The sequence below is a fragment of the Calliphora vicina genome, chromosome 2 (genome assembly GCF_958450345.1).
Source record: "Calliphora vicina chromosome 2, idCalVici1.1, whole genome shotgun sequence".
NCBI lineage: Eukaryota > Metazoa > Arthropoda > Insecta > Diptera > Calliphoridae > Calliphora > Calliphora vicina.
In genome coordinates, this window is record NC_088781.1 from 131,802,283 (window position 1) to 131,825,614 (window position 23,332).

The window sequence follows — 23,332 nt, forward strand, 5'->3', positions numbered from 1 at the left end:
AGCTTAAAAAATCGTTTTAGAAGCCTAAATATAAGACATTCAAACTGGTTTCTGAATAATATTAAGATAAAGTTATATTAATATGATATTATGGTTTAATGAAATTCTTTCTAAAAGTTTTCGAATTTTTTAAAATTTTTTTTTTAAAAAAATTGTAATTTGTAATTCATATATAAATTTATTTTCCAGTGTTTTCTTATTTCTTCATAATTTTAAAATTATTTTATTTTTGTTTTAAAATTTTTTCAAGATCTTTCCAAATCAAAGCTTCAAAGTGTTTGGCAATTATTGTCATTACTAATTAAAGTAATTTTCAATGAATTGTTTATTTCTTTAAGGTATAATCTGTGCAATTTGAGAGATTTATTTGGGGTATCAAAAAAGTTATTGGCAGTTTTGTAAAATCATAGAGGAATTAATATTAATCATACGTCATGGTGTCGACAAATTACAAAAATCTTAAAATATCATTTAAGATGCTTAAATGTATAAAAATGAAGATGTGTGTTGAATAGTATTAAGTTAAATGAAAACAATTTTGTTTAATTCTATTAATATGATATTATAGTTTATTGAAATTCTTTGTAAAAGTTTTAAAATATCCGAAAATTTATTTCACTTAAAAAATGTTTCTAATTTTTAGACTATTATAGAATTTATAAATAAATTTATTATAATATCTTCACAAATTCTTTGATTTACAAAACATATTCTCATTTCTCTTCAAAACTTAAAAATTATTTTATTTTCGTTTCGTTTTTGCGAATATTTTTTATGATTTTTTTTAAGTTAAAATTTCAAAAGTGTTAAACGATTATTGAAATTATTACTTAAAGTGTTTGTCAATGAATTGCTCATTTAGTTTGGTTTTATTCTGTTTAATTTGAGAGAGATTTCTATTGGATATATACAAAGTTATAGTGAGATTTGTAAAACTATTGAGGAATTAATATTAATCATACGCCTTGGTTTTGAAAAATTAATAAATTTAATAAAACTAGTTTTAAAAGCTAACATATTAAACAAGTAAGTGGGGTTTTGCGTAGCAACAAGTCTTAGGAAGCTAACAACATATTATTAGCTAAAACAAGCTAATTATTTGTTAAACTAAATCGTTTCAGAGAAGAAAATTGTTGAACAAATTTCTAAATAAAAAAAAATTCATATCATTCTCATTCATCTATGCTGCATATATTTCTTCAAATTATCAATTTTTATCACAAAAATCTTCATAATATTTGCTTTATTTAAATATTTATTTACCTTTCTCAAAACATTATCATAAAATCAACAATCAAGGCAATTCTCTTCTGTAAATTATTTGCATTAATAAAATGTTCATACCAATCCAATAAGAGTTCTCAATAAATTTCTCAAAATAAGTTTCAATGCTCATGACAACTTTTTCACAATTGTATTTGTTCATTAGCTCAATGATAAACTTGGATTCCTCAGTTACTTTGTCCTCGGGAAGATGCAAATACTGATTGGTAATATTTGCAAAAACATCCATTGTTTCATAGAATGGTTCGACTTTGGAGCTGGAAGGATTATAAATGTTCAATAATTTGGTTAGATTATTTTTGAACTCTAAAACTTCGGGCTCATTGTGGGCCTTTAAGGATTCATCTTTAAGCATATATTGCTTGGCATTGGCAGCGTTGGCGGCATGTTGACGGGGTGTGATCATGAAATTTTCTATGACAAACAATTTAAGTTTGGCCGAGGCCCGGCTGCTGCTTCTCAATTCATCTAAATTGTCTAACTTATCCAACGTCAGGCCTGCAGGTTTGCCGAAGATAATCTGTATATAAAAATGAGATTTTTTTCTATAATTATGTGGGTTTATTTTTATTACACTTACTTTTGCTGAGATTAGGAAAAAAATATTTAAACAAAAATGTGATAATTTGCCATCGTTAAGTTGTTGTTTTATAAAAATCTCTGCAAATCGTTTTTAGTAGACAGAATAAAATTTTGCTTTTGTTTTTATTTAATTACTTAATAAAATATTTTTAATTTGTATGTAATTGGTTTGAAAGGTTATCTATAAATTCAATTGGTTTGTTCGAGTTACAGAGTGCGTCAGAAAAAACTTATACACTTGTATTAAGTTAAATAAAACTTAAAATGTTCAATGTAGAAGTTCTCAAAAATATGTAAATTTGTTGAAATATTGTACAAATTCATTACCCATTGAAATATTGGCATATTACTTGATTATATAGTTGCTTTCGATAACTTTTTGGACGAGGAGGACCACTTACTCTTAAAATCGGAAGTGTCCAGAAAAAAAACCCGTGTCTCCCAGTTTTGCCCAAAATCATGAACTTTTTTATGGGCCCCCAAAGATTTGGGGCCTTCATGTCATTTTTGCAAAGAAGTGATAATTTTCTCAGGCTTATATCTTGCAAACAGTTCGGAATTTTGATTTACTTTTTGAGGCAAAGTTATAGCCCTTGTCATAAAGAACAAAATTTGTGAAGATATAAAATCAAAAGAACTTCATCTTCAAGATCAAAATGGCGACAAACTTTAAAAAAATTGAAATAATTCTTTTTAAGCTGCCTAAAAGTATACTTTAGTTTATAATAATTTAATAGTTTATGGCCCAAAACACTTAATTTCATTAGTTTTTTATACCCTACACCACCATAGTGGGGAGGGTATTATGCGTTTGTGCAGATGTTTGTAACGCCCAAAAATATTAGTCTTAGAATCATTTTCTGAGTCGATTAAGCGATGTCCGTCCGTCCGTCCGTCTGGTTGGCTGGCTGGCTGTCCATGTAAACCTTGTGCGCAGAGTACAGGTCGCAATTTTGAAGATACCTCGATCAAATTTGGTACATATTATTTTTTCGGCTCAAGGACCAAGCCTATTGAAACTGGCTGAAATCGGTCCACTATTTCACCTAGCCCCCATACGAATGTCCTCCCGAAATTGGACTTTATCGGTCATAAATGTTTAATTTATATATGTATCTCCACAAATTCCGCTCCAAATAAGTTTTATATACACAAAATTCATGTCACCAAATTTTGTTACGATCGGTCCATAATTAGTCATAGCTCCCATATAGACCCGCTTCCGAAAATCACTTTAACGTGCATAAATCACTTAAAAATGTTGGTAAACACACAAAATTCAACATAGTTAACTTTAATATAGACATAAATCACATGACCTAATTTCATGGTGATCGGTCCATAATTGGTCATAGCCCCCATATAACCCCACTTCCGAAAATCACTCAAAAATACAAATTATTGAAATTTTAAAAGAAAAATTTTTTTGCTCTTTTACTTAGTGTAGGGTATTATATGGTCGGGCTTGACCGACCATACTTTCTTACTTGTTTCTTACTAACTTAGATTGACCTACCTAAACGGTATTAAGAATCATTCCTAGGATCATATGTTCTACAAAGTTGTTTATTGGGATCTTAGGTACATTTTTGTAGTTGATTGTTTCCTTGAATTTTGAACGGTTTGCTACCTATAGACTTAAACAAGGGGAAAAAAGGTAAACAAAATCGAATTCTTTAAAGTTTTTAACAGTTTTAATCTTGAAGATGACGATTTTTTGATATTATATGTTCACAATTTTTGTTCCTTATGACAAGGGCTACAACTTTGCCTCAGAGTGTAAATCAAAAATCCAAACTGTTTGAAAGATATGAGCCTGAGAAAATGATCACTTTTTTGCAAAAATTACAACGAGGCCCCAAATCTTTGGGGGAACATGAAAAAAGTGCATGATTTTGGGCAAAACTAGAAGACACGGTTCTATTTTTTTGTCTTTTATAACGTTGTGGTGTTCGTTGATGGTTATTTTTTTTCGTGTTGCACTGTGTAATTCTATAATACGTTCTTACAATCGGCAAACTACAAGAAAGATTGGTTTAGATTCAGGTTGGTCTTTGGAAGTGCAACGCGAAGGCAATAACTGCTTTCTTTTTTTATTATTCAACTTTGACTACTAAAAATAAAAATAAACTAATTGGGAATTACATCAATACACATCAAACTGTAGCTATTTGAGTAAATAGAAAATAAACTGTATAAGAACAAGTAAGAGAGCTATATTCGGCTATGCCGAATCATATATACCATTCACCAGATTATACTTCAAAATACAAATTTTAAATATTTTTAGGTAAACAATTTTTTTGGTGGAAAAAAATTTTGGAATTGTTATTTAAATTTTTTTTTTTAATTTTTTAAATTTAAAAATTTTTTTTTTTAATATTTTTTTTTTGTAAAACTTTCTAAGGTCTTCTTATATACACACAGTTACTAAATTATACGTACGATTTACTTTTTGGGCCTTTTTTTAAAAATCTATATATATAAAAATACAAGGCCTGACTTATTCATTCATTCACTCACTCACTCATGACTGATGAGTCAGTGAATCAGTGAGTGAATGAATGAGTTAGGCCTTGTATTTTTAAACATATAGATTTTTAAAAAAAGGTCCAAAAAGTCGATCGTACGTATACTTTAGTAACTGTGTGTATGTCGTTGCAAAGGTCTTTGAAATATCTATCATTAGATATCCATATTGTCTATATTAATGACTTAGTAATCCAGATATACATAGGTCAAAAATAGGTCATGAATTGAGGTTCTCCTGGGTTTTTCATCATATCTCAGCCATTTGTGGACCAATTTTGCTGATTTTAAAGGGAAAACTTCTCGAAAGCATGTCTGACAGAATTATTGAAGATTTGGATCCAGAAGATATCTGGGGTCTGCAGAAAATTGATTTCAACAGGTAGACAGACAGACAGACGGACATCGCTTAATCGACTCCGCTATCTGTAAGGATTCAGAATATACATATATACTTTAAGGGTCGGAAAATTATATTGCGGAAATTACAAACGGAATGACAAACTTATATATACCCTTCTCACGAAGGCGATGGGTTTAATTAAATCGGCACAATCCGTATAAAACCAGTTTGTACGTATTACTCTCCCTGCAGTTCATTGAACTAGTTCCGACATGTCGAAATAATTAGCCACTTAGAACTACTACTAGATTAACGCGCAATGTTAATGACTGGGTAGGTGAATTTAGCATGTGGATGTCATTGCAGTTGGCCGATTGTCGTACACTTCAATAATAAATTCAATAGTACTAATTCTACAGTATTTTTATGTAGAAACCTTATAAACTGTATCTTTATACCCTACACCACCATAGTGGGGAGGGTATAATGCGTTTGTGCAGATATTTGTAACGCACAAAAATATTAGTCTAATATCCACCTTCAGAATCACTTTCTGAGTCGATTAAACAATGTCCGTCCGTCCGTCTGGCTGGTCGACTGGCTGGCTGTCCATGTAAACCTTGTGCGCAGAGTACTGGTCGCAATTTTGAAGACATTTCGATCAAATTCGGTACATGTTATTTTTTCGGGACCAAGGACCAAGCCTATTGAAAATGGCTGAAATCGGTCCAATATTTCACCTAGGCCCCATACAAATGTCCTTCCGAAATTGGACTTTATCGGTCATAAATGTCTAATTTATATATGTATCTCCACAAATTGCGCTTCAAATAAGTTTCATATATACAAAATGCATGTCACCAAATTTTGTTACGATCGATCCATAATTAGTCATAGCTCCCATATAGACCCGCTTCCGAAAATCACTTTAACGTGCATAAATCGCTTAAAAATGTTGGTATGCACACAAAATTCAACATAGTTAACTTTCATATAAACATAAATCACACGACTTAATTTCATGGTGATCGGTCCATAAGTAGTCATAGCCCCCATATAAGGCCCACTTCCGAAAATCACTCAAAAATATAAATTATTGAAATTTTTAAAAAAAATGTGTTTGCTCTTTTACTTAGTGTAGGGTATTATATGGCCGGGCTTGACCGACCATACTTTCTTACTTGTTTTAATACTAGAGACAGTGTCTTTATGCATAATGAAGAATATATGTAAAAAAAAAGATATTCGATTAAGTACTTAATACAAATTTCAAAACAGAAGTACACTTACCTATCAAGTTAAATGCTTTCCTTTGATAACCTTTAAAACTCAAAACATATTTATACATTTTTATGAATTATTTAAAATGTTGGCTTCCCAAAATGTATTTAAAGAATATAAAATGTAATTTAAAATTAGTCTATTCAAACCTGTCGCTGAAAACGTTTAAAAAAAACCTCTGAAACATGGCATCCTATCAGATTTATACTATATTTTTATTATTAATCTTCACACAAGTAAGTTAAACGAAAATCAAAAAAAAAAAACTGAAAATTATTCAAACATATCTTAATAGAGCATCTACTGCAGACCAGCTGATGAATTCTCGCCGGAATTGGTGTCGGAGAAATATATACAGAAAATTAAAGCAAATGGAACAGATTTGGAGAAATTTGTTTTAGCTAATATGGGCAATTATATGTTAATACCTCAAAAATATGCCTCCAAGATTGTTGAGTTTACAAAACTCCTACTTAAAGATGCAACTTTGTTAGACAACAAACAACCAGAAGTTTTAGAGTTTAAAAACAAACTCAATTTGGTTTTGGACAACTATAACCCATCAGTCAGTCTCAATGTGGCTCATGAAACCGTGGATTACATTTTTAATATTACCCAACCTTATTTGGAGCTGACCGATGACAAACAAACAGCCAACAGCAAATTTATCAAAGATCTCTTAAAGAAATATAATTTTAGCAAGATTCCGAAAAAAATGGACGACATTGAAAATGAAATAGATGAACGTCGCATATTTGGTAGTAGTTTCGATAAAATTTTTATATTCTCCATGGACAGTTTAGTTACTATACCCCAACAATATGCCGCCAATGCAACCAATGCCACTCGTTATCTAATTAAAGACGATGCTTTCGAGGTCAGCGATCAAAGCGAAGTGCTAGAGTTTAAAAACAAACTAACTGTGTTCTTGGATAAGTATGATCCCTCTACCAGTAACATGAAATCAATTTATAAATCAATGAATGCTTTTGCCAATATCATCGACCATTATTTTGAGCTGCCCTTGGCGCAAGTAACTGAAGAATCAAAATTTATCATTGAACTTTTAAACAAATACAATTGTAAAAATGTGTCTATGCCATTTATGAAATATTTGGAAACATTTATAAACAACTTTAACGTCATTTTGCAAGGACATAAAAAGTTTATTGGAAAGAAATATTTGGATCAGTTTGAAGAAATTATGACTTTAACGAAATGGCAAGAGCAAATGGAATCGAAGGATGAGTTTGTAGATATGTTAAAAATATAGATCATTTTTTTTTTGCGGAATTGACATTGTTGTTATTTAACTTGATAAATTGAAAAAATTTATTATCTATATATATAAAAGAGTAACATTACTGACTGACTGATTGACTGACTGACTGATCTTATATCTTCAAAACTAATAAAGATACAAAAAAACTTAAAATTGCATGTTACCCCATTTAAAAAATAAGCTGACAGGTGTTTCGTACTTTTTCGAAATTCGAACCCTTTAGGGGAGAAAACGGGTAAAAACTGTAGTTTAGTACTTTTTTGGCACCCTATGTATCTTTTAAACCAATAAACATTGAATCAAAATTTAAATCGTATTCTTTATTTATGAAAAAATACAACATATAAGTTTGGTACTTTTTGTAATTTCGTATCCTTAAGGGATAAAAATTGTGTTTATTTTTGGTACTTTTCGTAAAATATGTTTTTCTATAATTTGACATAGACATTCAAATATTTTACTATGAGCTCCCACCAAGATACAGAAAATTATTTTAATAATATTTTACCACCGCAATGGGGATAAAAAAGGTACCAACAAGGGGATAAAATCGGGAAAATACATTTTATTGCAAATTATTAAGCCGATTTTGATAATTTGTTTAACATTGGTTCCTGGATTCATATAAAAATTAACTAACAGGTTGTTATTTGGAACTCGAGTGCCATGGTGTATATTAGGCCAAATCCGGGTAAACAGTTTGGTACTTTTTTTATTTATTATTGGGCACATTAACACAGATTTTAATCGACTGAGACATGTCTATAGCATAAACAACTTTTGCAAAATGGAATATTTTTAAATTTCAAACTTGAGGGTTGTTCAAGGAGGAAAAGGGAAATTGGTACTTTTCTCCTAATGGTACCTTTTTAATATTTTTAATTATTTCACTTATCGATATTGAAGTTAGCTGATATGTATCTGAGTGAAGTTAGTGTTAGAAATAAGGGTTTATATTTAGGTACCAAAATGTGAGAACTGAACTATAGGTACTTTTTCATTCTTCTAATGGTACTTTTTTTTATTATAACGGTACTTTTTTTAATTTTCTATAATAATGGACTTAGAAACATGAAATTAAGCATACATGGTCCTAAGTGAGTGAGAATTCTAGGGGGAGGCTTTTTGGTACTTTTTATTTATTTTAATGGTACTTTTTGTAATTTCTTCACCAATGAACATAGAAACCTGAAATAAAGCTTATGTGGAACCGAATGAGTTGGAAACCACAAGTGTGGACTTTCTAGTACTTTTTCTATATTCTAATGGTACTTTTTTGAATTTTCTATAACAATGGACTTAGAAACATGAAATTAAGCATATATGGTCCTAAGTGAGTGCAAATTCAAGGAGATACTTCATGATACTTTTTCTTTAATCTAATGGTACTTTTTTGAAATTTCTATAACAATGGACTTAGAAACATGAAATTAAACATATATTGTCCTAAGTGAGTGAGAATTCTAGGGGGAGACTTTTTGGTACTATTTCTTTATTCGAATGGTACTTTTAGTAATTTCTTCACCAATGAATTTAGAAACATGAAATAAAGATTATATGGACCCGAGTGAGCGGGAGACTTAATAGTACTATTTCTTTTTTCTAATTGGGGTGGCGAAGCGCACCGGGTCAGCTAGTATTTAATAAATATAAAATAAATACCAGTAAAATTTACCGATCAAAAGTGTTCTGCGATTAGTGCATTTACTGCTTAAAGTGTTTGGCAATAAATTGCTGTATATGTTTACATTGATTCTGAGCAACTTGATTCTTTAATAAAGTCTTACCTTGTTTTTAATCTTCGCAGTCGTTTTAGAAATTTTTAATTTTTAAAACTTGTATACATGTTTGAAAAGAAGACAAAATTTCATATACGTTGATATATCTATCTATATATTTCATTTCATTTATAATTTTCAGGAAATGGTTTGTAAAGAAAAAAATTAAAAAAATTCCGGGTAAAAATCGGAAATTTTTTTTGAGTCCAGTCAACTGTAATAAAAAATAGTATGCAGTACAAATTTATATATTTTATTTGCAAATAAATAAGAACAGGCAGGTGTATGTGGGTTGGAAAACCTTGAACTAACATTAGTAAATAGTGAATGGCAAGAGCAAATGAAATCGATGGATGAATTTATAGATATGGTTTGATTGAAATAAATTGATTATTGGAATTATTTCTAAAAGTTTTTAAGTTTCCTATAATTTATTTCACTTAAAAAAAAATTGCAAGTTAGAATTCATAAATGAATTTATAAAAACGTATTCCCATTTCCTTAACAATTTATAGATAAATTGTTTTATTTTATTTTCTATATGAATTTTTTTATTTTTTTTGAATTTTTCCAAATTAACGATTAATACTTAAAATAATTATCAATGTAGTGCTTTATTAGTTTAGCATTAATCTGTGCAATTTCAGAGATTTCTCTTGGGTACATACAAATTTATACAAAGTTTTGTAAAATCATAGAAGAATTAATATTAGTCATACGTCATGGGGTCGACAAATTACAAAACTCTTAAAAGATCGTTTCAGAAGCTTTTTTGGCTAACAATATTAAAGGTTTTTAATGGAAAGAAAAATTTGCAATTCGTAGTAATTCAATTTAAGTTTTTAGTGAAAGAAAAATTGAGCACGCCCACTTTTTTTCGATTTTTCTAAAATCGGATTAAATCGTCGGATAATTTTATTTTTATTTATAAGGTTTTTAAGGTAAGAAACATGCTTACCATCCAAACCGACTGATTTGTGGAGCAAATACAAATATGTCATGTGTGATGATATTTGGCATCAGATGCGTATTAGAACATTAAATCCAAATTTGTAACTTAGCGAGAAAATTGACAACGAGGCTTTGATATTAATTGAGGACATGTGCTGGATGATGTCGAACATGGTATTAAGTATCTGAGTTAGGAAGGACAGCACGTAATCGACGTGAAAAACAATATGATTGTGATGCCTTGAGGGAATCAGATCGAACAAACGTTTCACTGTTGAATCGACAGGAAAAATATGCATACGACAGACACTCTTATGACTGTTGTGAAAGATGGAATTGGAAAAACTTTTTTGATCGCGTTGATTTCGGCAACGATACTGTCGCAGAATGATAATGCATCAAGAATTGCAGCTACGTTGTTGGAAGGCGGTCAAACTGCTCATTCAGCACTCAAGTTGCCATTGAATACTCAAATCAATGAAAATCCAACATTCAAAATTTCCAAGCACAGTGCGATGGCAAAAGTTTAGCAGCAATGCAAAATTATCGTTGGCTCATAAAAAGTAGGCATTAGACAATATGTTTCTTTCATAACAACTTAATTTTTATATATTTAAGCTTCTGAAATGATTTTTTAAGATTTTTGTAATTTGTCCACACCATGGCGTATGATTAATATTAATTTCTTAATAATTTTACAAAACTGCCAATAACTTTTTGTATACTTTAAATAAATCTCTTAAATTTTACATATTAAACCCTAAAACTAATAAAGCAATTCATTGACCATTACTTTAAGTAGTAAAAACAATCAATCGTTGAACACTTTAATTAGGAAAACATTTTAAAAAATCTTAAAAAAAAACGAAAATAAAATAATTTTTAAATTGTAAAGGCAATAACAATAGTTTGTTAAACTTGAAAATTTATATATAATATAATTAATTTATTTATGAATTCTAAATTAAAAATTTTTTAAGTGAAATAAATTTTCGGAAATTTAAAAAATTTTAAAAAGAATTGCAATAAACTAGATATAATATCATATTAATAAAATATAATTTACCAAAAATGTTTTCCTTTAACTTAATATTATTCACAAACAAACATTATTGTTTTATATTTAAGCTTTTAAAAGGATTTTTAAAGATTTTTGTAATATTTCGACCACAGGGCGTATGATTGATATTAATTCCACTATAATTTTACAAAACTATCTTTAACTTTTTATATACCCAAGAGAAATCTCTCAAATTGCATAGATTTAATTTAAATATATAGAGATATTTATTGCCATGCACCTTTAGCAGTAAATGCACTAATCGTAAAACACTTTAGTTCGGTAAAGTCATACATTTACATTGATAACACAGAAAAAAAAAACAATTTTTATTTCATCGAATTCTTGTACTATATACATATTACTCTGCTGTATTTTAATGAAATACAGCAGAGTAATTAATATCAATCATACGCCCTGTGGTCGAAATATTACAAAAATCTTCAAAAAACGTTTTAAAAGCCTAAATATGAAACATTAAAATTGGTTTGTGAATAATATTAAGGTAAAATTATATTAATATGATATTATATTTAGTTTATTGTAATTCTTTCTAAAAGTTTTTAAGTAAATTTCTGAAAATTTATTTCACATAAAAAAAATTGTAATTTGGAATTCCTAAATAAATTTATTATATCTTAATAAATTTTCAAGAATATAAAACGGTTTTAGTTCCTTCATAATTTTAAAATTATTTTATTTTCGTTTTAACATTTTTTCAAGACCTTTCCAAATCAAAGCTTCAAAGTGTTTGGCAATTATTGTCATTACTAATTAAAGTAATTTTCAATGAATTGTTAATTTCTTTAAGGTATAATCTGTGCAATTTGAGAGATTTATTTTGGGTATCCAATAGGTTATTGGCAGTTTTGTAAAATCATAGAGGAATTAATATTAATCATACGACATGGTGTCGACAAATAACAAAAAGCTTAAAAATCGTTTTAGAAGCCTAAATATAAGACATTAAAATTGGTTTGTGAATAATATTAAGGTAAAATTATATTAATATGATATTATGGTTTATTGAAATTCTTTCTAAAAGTTTTCGAATTTTTTAAAAAAATTTCTGTTAAAAAAATTATAATTTGGAATTCATATATAAATTTATTTTCCAGTGTTTTCTCATTTCTTCATAATTTTAAAATTATTTTATTTTCGTTTTACAATTTTATCAAGATCTTTCCAAATTACAGCTTCAAAGTGTTTGACAATTATTTTCATTACCAATTAAAGTAATTTTCAATGAATTTCTTTTTTCTTTAAGGTATAATCTGTGCAATTTGAGAGATTTACTTCGAGTATCCAAAACGTTATTGGCAGTTTTCTAAAATCATAGAGGAATTAATATTAATCATACGGCATGTGGTCGACATATAATAAAAATCTTAAAAGATCGTTTCAGAAGCTTAAATATATAAAAATGAAGATGTGTGTTGAATAGTATTAAGTTAAATGAAAACAATTTTGTTTAGTTCTATTAATATGATATTATAGTTTATTGAAATTCTTTGTAAAAGTTTTAAAATTTCCGAAAATTTATTTCACTTAAAAAATGTTTCTAATTTTTAGACTATTATAGAATTTATAAATAAATTTATTATAATATCTTCATAAATTTTGTCGTTTATAAAAAGTCTTCTCATTTCTCTTCAAAACTTAAAAATTATTTTATTTTCGTTTCGTTTTTGTGAATATTTTTTATGATTTTTTTCAAGTTAAAACTTCAAAAGTGTTTAATGATTATTGAAATTATTACTTAAAGTGTTTGTCAATGAATTGCTCATTTAGTTTGGATTTAATCTGTTTAATTTGAGAGATTTCTATTGGATATATACAAAGCTGTAGGGAGTTTTGTAAAATTATTGAGGAATTAATATTAATCATACGCCTTGGATTTGAAAAATTAATAAATTTAATAAAACTTGTTTTAAAAGCTAAAATATTAAACAATTAAGTGGGGTTTAGTGTAGCAACAAGTCTTAGGAAGCTAACAGCATATTATTAGCTAAAACAAGCTAATTATTTGTTAAACTAAAGCGTTTCAGAGAAGAAAATTGTAGAAAAAAATTCAAAATACAAAAAGTTGCTTATCATTCTCATTCATTTATGCTGCTTATATTTCTTCAAATTATTAATTTATATCATAATAATCTTCAGAATATTTGCTTTATTTACTTTTCTCAAAACATTATCATAAAATCAACAATCAAGGCAATTTTCTTCTGTAAATTATTTGTATTAATAAAATGTTCATACCAATCCAATAAGAGTTTTTCCAAATCCTGTTTGTTGGCTTCAAACATTTTGATAAATTTCTCAAAAAATTGCTCAAAATAAGTTTCAATGCTCATGACAACTTTGTCACAATTGTATTTGTGCATTAGCTCAATTATAAATTTGGATTCCTCAGTTACTTTGTCCTCGGGAAGATCCAAATACTGATTGGTAATATTTGCAAAAACATCCATTGTTTCATAGAATGGTTCGACTTTGGAGCTGGAAGGATTATAAATGTTCAATAACTTGTTTAGATTATTTTTAAACTCTAAAACTTCGGGCTCATTGTGGGCCTTTAAGGATTCATCTTTGAGCATATATTGCGTGGCATTGGCAGCGTTGGCGGCATGTTGACGGGGTGTGATCATGAAATTTTCTATGACAAACAATTTAAGTTTTGCCGAGGCCCTGCTGCTGTTTCTCAATTCATCTAAATTGTCTAAATTATCCAAGGTTAGACCTGCAGGTTTGCCGAAGATAATCTGTACAGAAAATGCAGGTTATTGTATATAATTTTGTGTTTTTGTTTTGAATTAAACTTACTTGTGCTGAGATTAGGACAAAAAATATTCTAAAAATTTGATAATTTGCCATTGCTGAGTTGTAGAGATCTCTGCAAATCGTTTTAAAAGACTGAATACAATTTTGCTTTTTGCTGTTATTTAAATACTTAATAAAATGTTTTTATTTTGTTTGTATTTAAGTAGTTTGAAAGGTTATCTATTAATAATAATTGGTTTGTTCGTAAAGTGTCTTTATTTAGTTGTATTTTTTTAGATTTTTGAGGAGTGCGGGTTAAATTAGTGAAATACTTGAAATAAAGCTTTAACACTGAAAATGTATGTTAAATGAGGAGCCGCAAAACAAAAGCTACTTTTTTGAAAATTTAAAAATTTTGGGAAATTGATTTTTTCTAGAAGATTTCAATCCAAATATTATAAAAATACTTAAAACTCAATTTGTAAAAAAAATTCGAAAAATTAGCTTTTGTTCTGCGGCTCCTCAAATTTCCTTATATTAAGCCAAGATTTCTTTTTGACAGTTTTTGCAAGCAAATCATTATTAAATATTAGTTTTGTTATTCAATTATGAAGGAGTCATAATTTATACAGAGTTATCATTAATATAATTTGATCAATACGTCATTGAAATGCATGCTCAGTGTTTCATGATTTATCATATCGAACACCCATAATGAATATTAGCTGGAAAATTAATGAAGATATTATACTAAATTTATTTAGGAATTCCAAATTAGACAATTTATTCAAGCGATATAAATTTTCAGAAATTTGAAAACTTTTAGAAAGAATTGTAATAAACTATAATAACATATTAATAGAATTAAACAAAATTGTTTTCATTTAACTTAATATTATTCACCATACAATTTCATTTTTATATATTAAAGCTTCTGAAACGATCTTTTAAGATTTTTGAAATTTGTCGACACCATGACGTATGATTAATATTAATTCCTCTATGATTTTACAAAACTGCCAATAACCTATTGCATACTCAAAATAAATCTCTCAAATTGCACAGATTATACCTTAAAGAAAATAACAATTCATTGAAAATTACTCTATTTAATAATGACAATAATTGCCAAACACTTTGAAGCTTTGATTTGGAAAGATCTTGAAAAAATTTTAAAACAAAAATAAAATAATTTTAAAATTATGAAAAAAATAAAATCGTTTTATATTCTTGAATTTATTAAGATATAATAAGTTTATTTAGGAATTCCAAATTATAATTTTTTTTTTTTTGTGAAATAAATTTTCAGAAATTTACTTAAAAACTTTTAGAAAGAATTACAAGAAACTAAATATAATATCATATTAATATAATTTTACCTTACTATTATTCACAAACCCATTTTAATGTTTCATATTTAGGCTTTTAAAACGTTTTTTGAAGATTTTTGTAATTTTTCGACACCAGGACGTATGATTGATATTATTTCCTCTATAATTTTATAAAAATGTCTATAACTTTTTATTTACCCAAGGGAAATCTTTCAAATTCCATAGATTTAATCTAAAGATATAGAGCAATTCATTGCCAAATACTTTAAGCAGTAAATGTACTATTCACAGAACACTTTAGTTCCGTAAATTCATACATTTATATTGATAATACAAAAAAATTTAAAAAAAATTATTTCATCGAAATCTAGTAATATAAACATATCACTCCGAGGTATTTTAATGAAGCGATTTTTGAAGCTTTTTGTTATTTGTCGACACCATGATGTATGATTAATATTAATTCCTCTATGATTTTACAAAACTGCCAATAACCTATTGGATACTCAAAATAAATCTCTCAAATTGCATAGATTATACCATAAAGAAAATAACAATTCATTGAAAATTACTCTATTTAGTAATGACAATAATTGCCAAACACTTTGAAGCTTTGATTTGGAAAGATCTTAAAAAAATTTTAAAACAAAAATAAAATAATTTTAAAATTATGAAAAAAATAAAATCGTTTTATATTCTTGAATTTATTAAGATATAATAAGTTTATTTAGGAATTCCAAATTATAATTTTTTTTTTTTTTTGTGAAATAAATTTTCAGAAATTTACTTAAAAACTTTTAGAAAGAATTACAATAATCTATAATATAATATCATATTAATATAATTTTACCTTAGTATTATTCACAAACTAATTTTAATGTCTTATATTTAGGCTTCTAAAACGATTTTTTAAGCTTTTTATTATTTTTCGACCCCATGACGTATGATTAATATTAATTCCTTAATAATTTTATTGTAAAACGAAAATTAAATAATTTTAAAATTACGAAAAAAATAAAACCGTTTTATATACTTGAAAATTTATTAAGTTGTAATAAGTTTATTTAGGAATTCCAAATTACAATTTTTTTATGTGAAATAAATTTTCAGAAATTTACTTAAAAACTTTTAGAAATAATTACCATAAACTGAATATAATATCATATTAATATTATTTTAACTTAATATTATTCACAAACCAACTTTAAAACGATTTTTGAAGATTTTTGTAACTTGTCTACCCCATGACGTATGATTAATATTAATTCCTTAATAATTTTACAAAACTGCCAATAACATATTGGATACCTTAAAGAAAAAAGCAATTCATTGCAAATTCCTTTAATTAGTAATTGTCAAACACTTTGAAGTTTTATTTTGGAAAGATCTTGAAAAAATTGTAAAACGAAAATTAAATAATTTTAAAATTTTGAAGGAAATAAAACCATTTTATATTCTTGAAAATTTATTAAGATATAATAAGTTTATTTAGGAATTCCAAATTAATTTTTTTTTTTTTGTGAAATAAATTTTCAGAAATTTACTTAAAAACTTTTAGAAAGAACTATAATAAACACAATATAATATCATATTAATATAATTTTACCTTAATATTATTCACAAATCAACTTTATTCTTTTATATTTAAGCTTTTAAAACGATTTTTGAAGATTTTTGTCATATTTAGACCACATGACGTATGATTGATATTAATTCCTCTATAATTTTACAAAACTGTCTATAACTTTATTAATACCCAACAGAAATTACTAAAAATGCATAGATTTAATCTAAACACATAGAGCAATGTATTGGCAAACACTTTAAGCACTAAATGCACTATTCACAGAACACTTTAGTTCCATAAAGTCATACATTTATATTGATAATAAAAAAAAAATTCAATTCATCGAAATCTAGCACTATAAACATATCACCCCGAGGTATTTTAATGAAAAATCACACATATTCAAAAAATAAAGGGCACTTTCTGTTCACAAAATCACAAAACACAAATTTTACTAATGTTTATTTGATATTTATTTAATATAATATGTTTCCAAAACAAATTTTTAAAACCGTATTCATAAACTCAGCAGTAGCACACATTTTCCATTCAATTTCGCTAAAATCATTTTATCTATACTTCAAACCATATCTATAAACTCATCCATCAATTCCAATTGCTCTTGCAATTCGCTTAAATTCTTAAATTTTTCAAACCAATCCAACATGGGCTTCTCCAAATCCTCTTTATATTCTTCAAACATTACGATAAAGTTTTTCATAAACGTTTCAAAATATTTAATTAATGGCATAGAAACAGTTTTACAATTGTATTTCTTTAAAAGTTCAGTGATAATTTTCGATTCGGCGGTTACTTTCTCCACGGGCAGCTCAAAATAATGGTCGGTGATATTGGCAAAAGCATTCATTGATTTATAAATTGCTTTCAAGTTACTGGTAGAGGGATCATACTTATCCAAAAACACAGTTAGTTTGTTCTTAAACTCTTGCAATTCGGTTTGTTGCATGGCCTCGAAAGCTTCGTCTTTAACTAGATAACGAGTGGCATTGGTGGCATTGGCAGCATATTGTTGGGGCATGGTAACTAAACTGTCCAAGGTGAATATTAAAAGTTTTTCAGCACTACTACCAGTTACACGCCATTCATCTATGGCATTTTCCAGTTCCTCCATTTTAATCGAATACTCACTAAAATTGTATTTGTTTAAGAGATCGTTGATAAATTTGCTGGCTGGTGTTTGTTTGTCTTCGATCAGCTCAAAATAAGGTTGCATAATACTAAGAAAATAATCCATAGTTTCATGTATCGCTTTGAGACTGGCTGATGGATCATATTTGTCCAAAAACAAGCTGAGTTTGTTTTTAAACTCTACAACTTCTGGTTGTTGGTTGGCCAATAAATTTTCATCTTTAAGCAAGTACTTCGTGGCATTAACAACCTTAGCGGCATGTTTTTGGGGTATTAACATAAAATTGCCCATATTAGATAAAATAAGTTTCTCCGAATCTGTTCCATTTGCTTTAATTTCCTGTATGACTTCATCTAACTCCAACTCCTCCGAGGATTCCTCAATAGGTCTGCTGTAGATGCTCTATTAAGAATTGTTTAAACAAATTGTCAGTTTGTTTCAACAAAATTTTGAATTTAATTTCACTTACTTCTGCCAAGATTAAGAATAATAAAAATAAAGTGTAAATCTTATATGACGCCATGTTTCAGCGATTTATTTAACGTTTCCAGCTACAGATATGAATAGACTAATTTTAAATTAAGTTTTATATCATTTAAATACCTTTTGGGCAGCCAGTATTTCATAAGAATTTATAAATTTGGTTTTAAAGGTTATCAGTGGTTTAATTATTATGTTTCTGATACAAATAAAATATGTATTATAGTTTACTGCAAGATAGTGAAAGCATTTAATTTGATAGAAATAAATAAAATGTTTTATTTTATTATATTCTTCATAATGCAACTGCCCTTAGCATAGTTGTTAAATATTTTAGCTTTTAAAACAAGTTTTATTAAATTTATTAATTTTTCAAAACCCAGGCGTATGATTAATATTAATTCCTCAATAATTTTACAAAACTCCCTACAACTTTGTATATATCCAATAAAAATCTGTCAAATTAAACAGATTAAACCCAAACTAAATGAACAATTCATTGACAAACACTTTAAGTAATAAATTCAATAATCCTTAAACACTTTGAAGTTTTAACTTTAAAAAAATTTAAGCAAAAACGAAATGAAAATAAAATTATTTTTATGTTTTAAAGAGAATTGAGAAGAGGTTTTGTAAACCAAAAATTCAACGATTATTCGTTTCATTATAAAAATAAATTTCGTTGTAACATTTTAGCGAATAAAATTTTATTCGAATAATTTGAATAAATTTCGACTCAGATGGCTAAAAACATGTTATGTTAAATTCACAATTTTTAAGGAATTTTATAGCAAATACGTTTTTATATGAATAATTTTTGAAAGAATTAAAAACGAATAAAAAATTATTCGAATAATTTACAACGATTATTCGTTTAATTATAACACTAAATTAATTTAATAATGAAAGTAGACATCAAATGATAATTTTTTTAGAACATTTCAGTGAATACAATTTTATTCGAATAATTTGAAAAGTGCAACTGAACCAAAAATCACTCAGATGGATAGAAAACCTTAAAAATTTCTTTTAAATGTTATAAAAAACCAAAATTCACATATTTTAGGGAATTTTAAAGCGAATACATTTTAATATGAATAATTTTTGAAAGAATTAAAAACGAATAAAAAAATTATTCGAATAATTTACAACGATTATTCGTTTCATTTTAAGTAAATTAAATTAGAAATAGCAGTAGTGTTCAAAATATAAATTTTTTTAAACATTTCAGCGAATAAAATTCTATTCGATTAATGTCAAATGATCCAAAAATCACTCAGATGGCTAGAAAACATTTAAAAACTCTTTTAAATGTTACAAACGAATAAAATTCACAATTTTTATGGAATTTTAAAGCAAATACGTTTTTATATGAATAATTTTTGAAAGAATTAAAAACGAATAAAAAATTATTCGAATAATTTACAACGATTATTCGTTTCATTTTAAGTAAATTAAATTGGAAATAGCAGTAGTGTTCAAAATATAATTTTTTTGGAACATTTCAGCGAATAAAATTTTATTCGAATAATTTCAAATGGTCCAAAAATCACTCATATATTACAAACGAACAAAATTCACAATTTTTAAGGAATTTTAAAGCGAATACATTTTAATATGAATAATTTTTGAAAGAATTAAAAACGAATAAAAAAATTATTCGAATAATTTACAACGATTATTCGTTTCATTTTAAGTAAATTAAATTAGAAATAGCAGTAGTGTTCAAAATATAAATTTTTTGGAACATTACATCGAATATAATTATATTCGAATAATTTCAAATGATCCAAAAATCACTCAGATGGATAGAAAACATTTAAAAACTCTTTTAAATGTTACAAACGAACAAAATTCACAATTTTTAAGGAATTTTAAAGCGAATACATTTTAATATGAATAATTTTTGAAAGAATTAAAAACGAATAAAAAATTATTCGAATAATTTAAAACGATTATTCGTTTCATTTTAAGTAAATTATATTAGAAATAGCAGTAGTGTTCAAAATATAAATTTTTTGGAACATTTCAGCGAATAAAATTATATTCGAATAATTCGATTAATTTCAAATGATCCAAAAATCACTCTGATGGATAGAAATCATTTAAAACTCTTTTAAATGTTACAAACAAACAAAATTCACAATTTTTATGGAATTTTAAAGCAAATACGTTTTTATATGAATAATTTTTGAAAGAATTTAAAACGAATAAAAAATTATTCGAATAATTTACAACGATTATTCGTTTCATTTTAAGTAAATTAAATTACAAATAGCAGTAGTATTCAAAATATAAATTTTTTTGAACATTTCAGCGAATAAAATTATATTCGAATAATTCGATTAATTTCAAATGATCCAAAAATCACTCAGATGGATAGAAAACATTTAAAAACTCTTTTAAATGTTACAAACGATCAAAATTCAGAATTTTTATGGAATTTTAAAGCAAATACGTTTTTTAATGAATAATTTTTGAAAGAATTAAAAACGAATAAAAAATTATTCGAATAATTTACAACGATTATTCGTTTCATTTTAAGTAAATTAAATTATAAATAGCAGTAGTGTTCAAAATATAAATTTTTTGGAACATTACAGCGAATAAAATTCTATTCGAATAATTTCAAATGATCCAAAAATCACTCAGATGGATAGAAAACATTTAAAAACTCTTTTAAATGTTACAAACGAACAAAACTCACAATTATTCGAATAATTTACAACGATATTCGTTTCATTATAAGAGTAAATTAAATTAGAAATGGCAGTAGTCTACAAATGAAAAATTTTTTGGAAAATTTTAGCGAATAAAATTTTATTCGAATAATTAGTAACAAATCACTCAGATGGATAGAAATTTATTTTAAGGAACTTTAAAGCGAATACACTTTTATACGAATAATTTTTTAAATAATTTAAAACGAATAAAAAATTATTCGAATATTTTACAACGATTAATCTTCTCATTATAACAATACATTAAGTTAGCAATGACAGTATTCTTCAAATGATAATTTTTATAGAACATTTCAGTGAATACAAATTTATTTGAATCATTTGCACTTTTCGAATTATTCGAATAAAAATTTATTCGCTGAAATGTTTCAAAAGATTTATCTGTTGAAGACTACATTTCTAACATAATTTATTGTTAAAATGAAACGATTAATCGTTAACATTTCAGCGAATAAAATTTTATTCGAATAATTCGAAAAGTGCAAACAATCCAAAAATCACTCAGATGGATAGACAGGATATTTAAGGAATTTTAAAGCGAATACATTTTTATATGACTAATTTATTAAAGAATTTAAAACAAATAAAAAATTAATCGAATAATATACAACGATTATTCGTTTCATTATAACAGTAAATTAAATTAGAAATGGCAGTAGTCTACAAATGATAATTTTTTTGGAATATTTTAGCGAATAAAATTTTATTCGATTAATTTAAAAAGTTCGAATAATCCAAAATTAGCTCGAATGAAAAGGAAATGTTGAGAAATTTTTGTAAATGTTAGATTAGCAAAATCCATAACTTTGAAGGATTTTTAAAGCGAATAAATTTGTATTCGAATAATGTTTTGCTTTTATTCGTTTTGATATGACAGAAAACTCTTTCAAATTTCTAAATTTTACACCTTTACAACTTAATTACTCGAATAAATTTTTCGTGGTAAAATTAAAAAAATAAATAAATTACAATTTTTGTTAAAAATATTCTAGCGAATAAAAAATTATTCGAATAACATTTAGCGATTATACCACTAGATGCCTTAAATAACACTACTGTATGTATAAGCCGAGTCAAAACTATATATTTGTTGAAGAAATTTTAACGAATAAAAAATTTCAATAACTTTTAACGATTATTCGATTAAAAATTTTAGTTAACTGTCCTCAAATTAGTTAAAATCTTGGTAAACTCTTCGGTAACTAATCACAATTCCATATTACCTGAACATTTTTAGCGAATAAAAAAATTATTCGAATAAATTTTAGCGATTATTCGATAATCTCAAAATTATGCATTATTTGAAAATTACAAATAAACAACTAAAATCAATTATTCTATTTGCTTTATTTGAATATTGTTTTCCTATATCTTTTACTTTTCTCAAAACAATAATATAAAATCAACCATATAGGCAATTTTCTGCGCTAAATTATTTGAATTTATAAATCTGTCATACCAATCCAATAGGGGTTTTTCAAAATCTTGTTTGTTGTCTTCAAACAGTTGGATAAACTGCTCAAAAAATAGCTCATAATGAGAATTAACACTCATGGCAAACTTGCCACAATTGTATTTGTTTAGCACATCAATGATTAATTTAGATTCCCCAGTAACTTTGTCCTCAGGAAGATGCAAATAATGATTGGTAATATTTGCAAAAATATCCAGTGTTTCATAAAGCAATTTTTTATTAGTTGTAGAGCTTTTATATTTGTCCAATAGCAGGTTTAGATTGTTTTTGAACTCTAAAACTTCTGGCTCATTGTTGGCCTTTAAAGCTTTGTCTTTGAGCATATATCGACTGGCATTGGCAGCATTTTCGGCGTGTTGATAGGGCACTAAATTTGCTATGGCAAATAATTTAACTTCATCCAAGGCATCAGATTTTCTTTTCGATTCACCTGAAGTCTCTATCTCGTTTGATAAGATGTCTGCCGGTTTACCAAAGATATTCTGTGGATAAATGGCTGTTTTTATTGATAATGTTTTTGGTTGGTTTACTACAACTTACTTGTGCTGAGATAAGGACAACAAATATTATATAAATTTGAAGATTTGCCATTGCTGAGATTTTTATTTTTTTTCTAAAAAGATTTCTGCAAATCTTCTTAGGGGACTGAATAAATTGTTACTTTTACTTTCATTTAAATACTTATTTAGTCTGTTAAATTTTTAGTCTGCAAATGTTTTCAGTTTGAAAGGTTATCTGT

The 23,332-nt window shown here is 26.6% G+C and overlaps 2 protein-coding genes and 1 long non-coding RNA gene across 3 annotated transcripts; 1 reads left to right on the forward strand and 2 right to left on the reverse strand.

Moving 5' to 3' along the window:
- The first annotated feature begins 6,172 nt into the window (after positions 1–6,172).
- LOC135952421 (uncharacterized) lies at positions 6,173–7,612 on the forward strand. Its single transcript, XM_065502345.1, has 2 exons — positions 6,173–6,255; positions 6,315–7,612. Exons 1-2 carry the CDS (start codon positions 6,205–6,207, stop codon positions 7,290–7,292), a joined length of 1,029 nt encoding a protein of 342 aa, XP_065358417.1. The 5' UTR covers positions 6,173–6,204; the 3' UTR covers positions 7,293–7,612.
- Positions 7,613–13,180: 5,568 nt separating this feature from the next.
- On the reverse strand, positions 13,181–13,994 carry LOC135951517 (uncharacterized). The gene is made up of 2 exons (XM_065501177.1): positions 13,914–13,994; positions 13,181–13,852 (listed from the first exon to the last, which is right to left on the reverse strand). Exons 1-2 carry the CDS (start codon positions 13,962–13,964, stop codon positions 13,274–13,276), a joined length of 630 nt encoding a protein of 209 aa, XP_065357249.1. The 5' UTR covers positions 13,965–13,994; the 3' UTR covers positions 13,181–13,273.
- An 8,453-nt stretch (positions 13,995–22,447) lies between these two features.
- On the reverse strand, positions 22,448–23,235 carry LOC135951802 (uncharacterized). The gene is made up of 2 exons (XR_010575995.1): positions 23,134–23,235; positions 22,448–23,075 (listed from the first exon to the last, which is right to left on the reverse strand). It is a non-coding gene; the product is annotated as an uncharacterized LOC135951802 (long non-coding RNA).
- Between the last annotated feature and the right edge of the window lie 97 nt (positions 23,236–23,332).

What these genes read in the sequence shown, in the direction of transcription:
- LOC135952421 (XM_065502345.1), top strand. Translation starts at nt 6,205, where the DNA reads ATGGCATCCTATCAGATTTATACTATATTTTTATTATTAATCTTCACA. An exon ending in TATTATTAATCTTCACACAA is followed by an intron (nt 6,256 to 6,314) that starts GTAAGTTAAACG and finishes ATATCTTAATAG; the next exon opens with AGCATCTACTGCAGACCAGC.
- LOC135951517 (XM_065501177.1), bottom strand. Translation starts at nt 13,964, where the DNA reads ATGGCAAATTATCAAATTTTTAGAATATTTTTTGTCCTAATCTCAGCA. An exon ending in TTGTCCTAATCTCAGCACAA is followed by an intron (nt 13,853 to 13,913) that starts GTAAGTTTAATT and finishes TTTTCTGTACAG; the next exon opens with ATTATCTTCGGCAAACCTGC.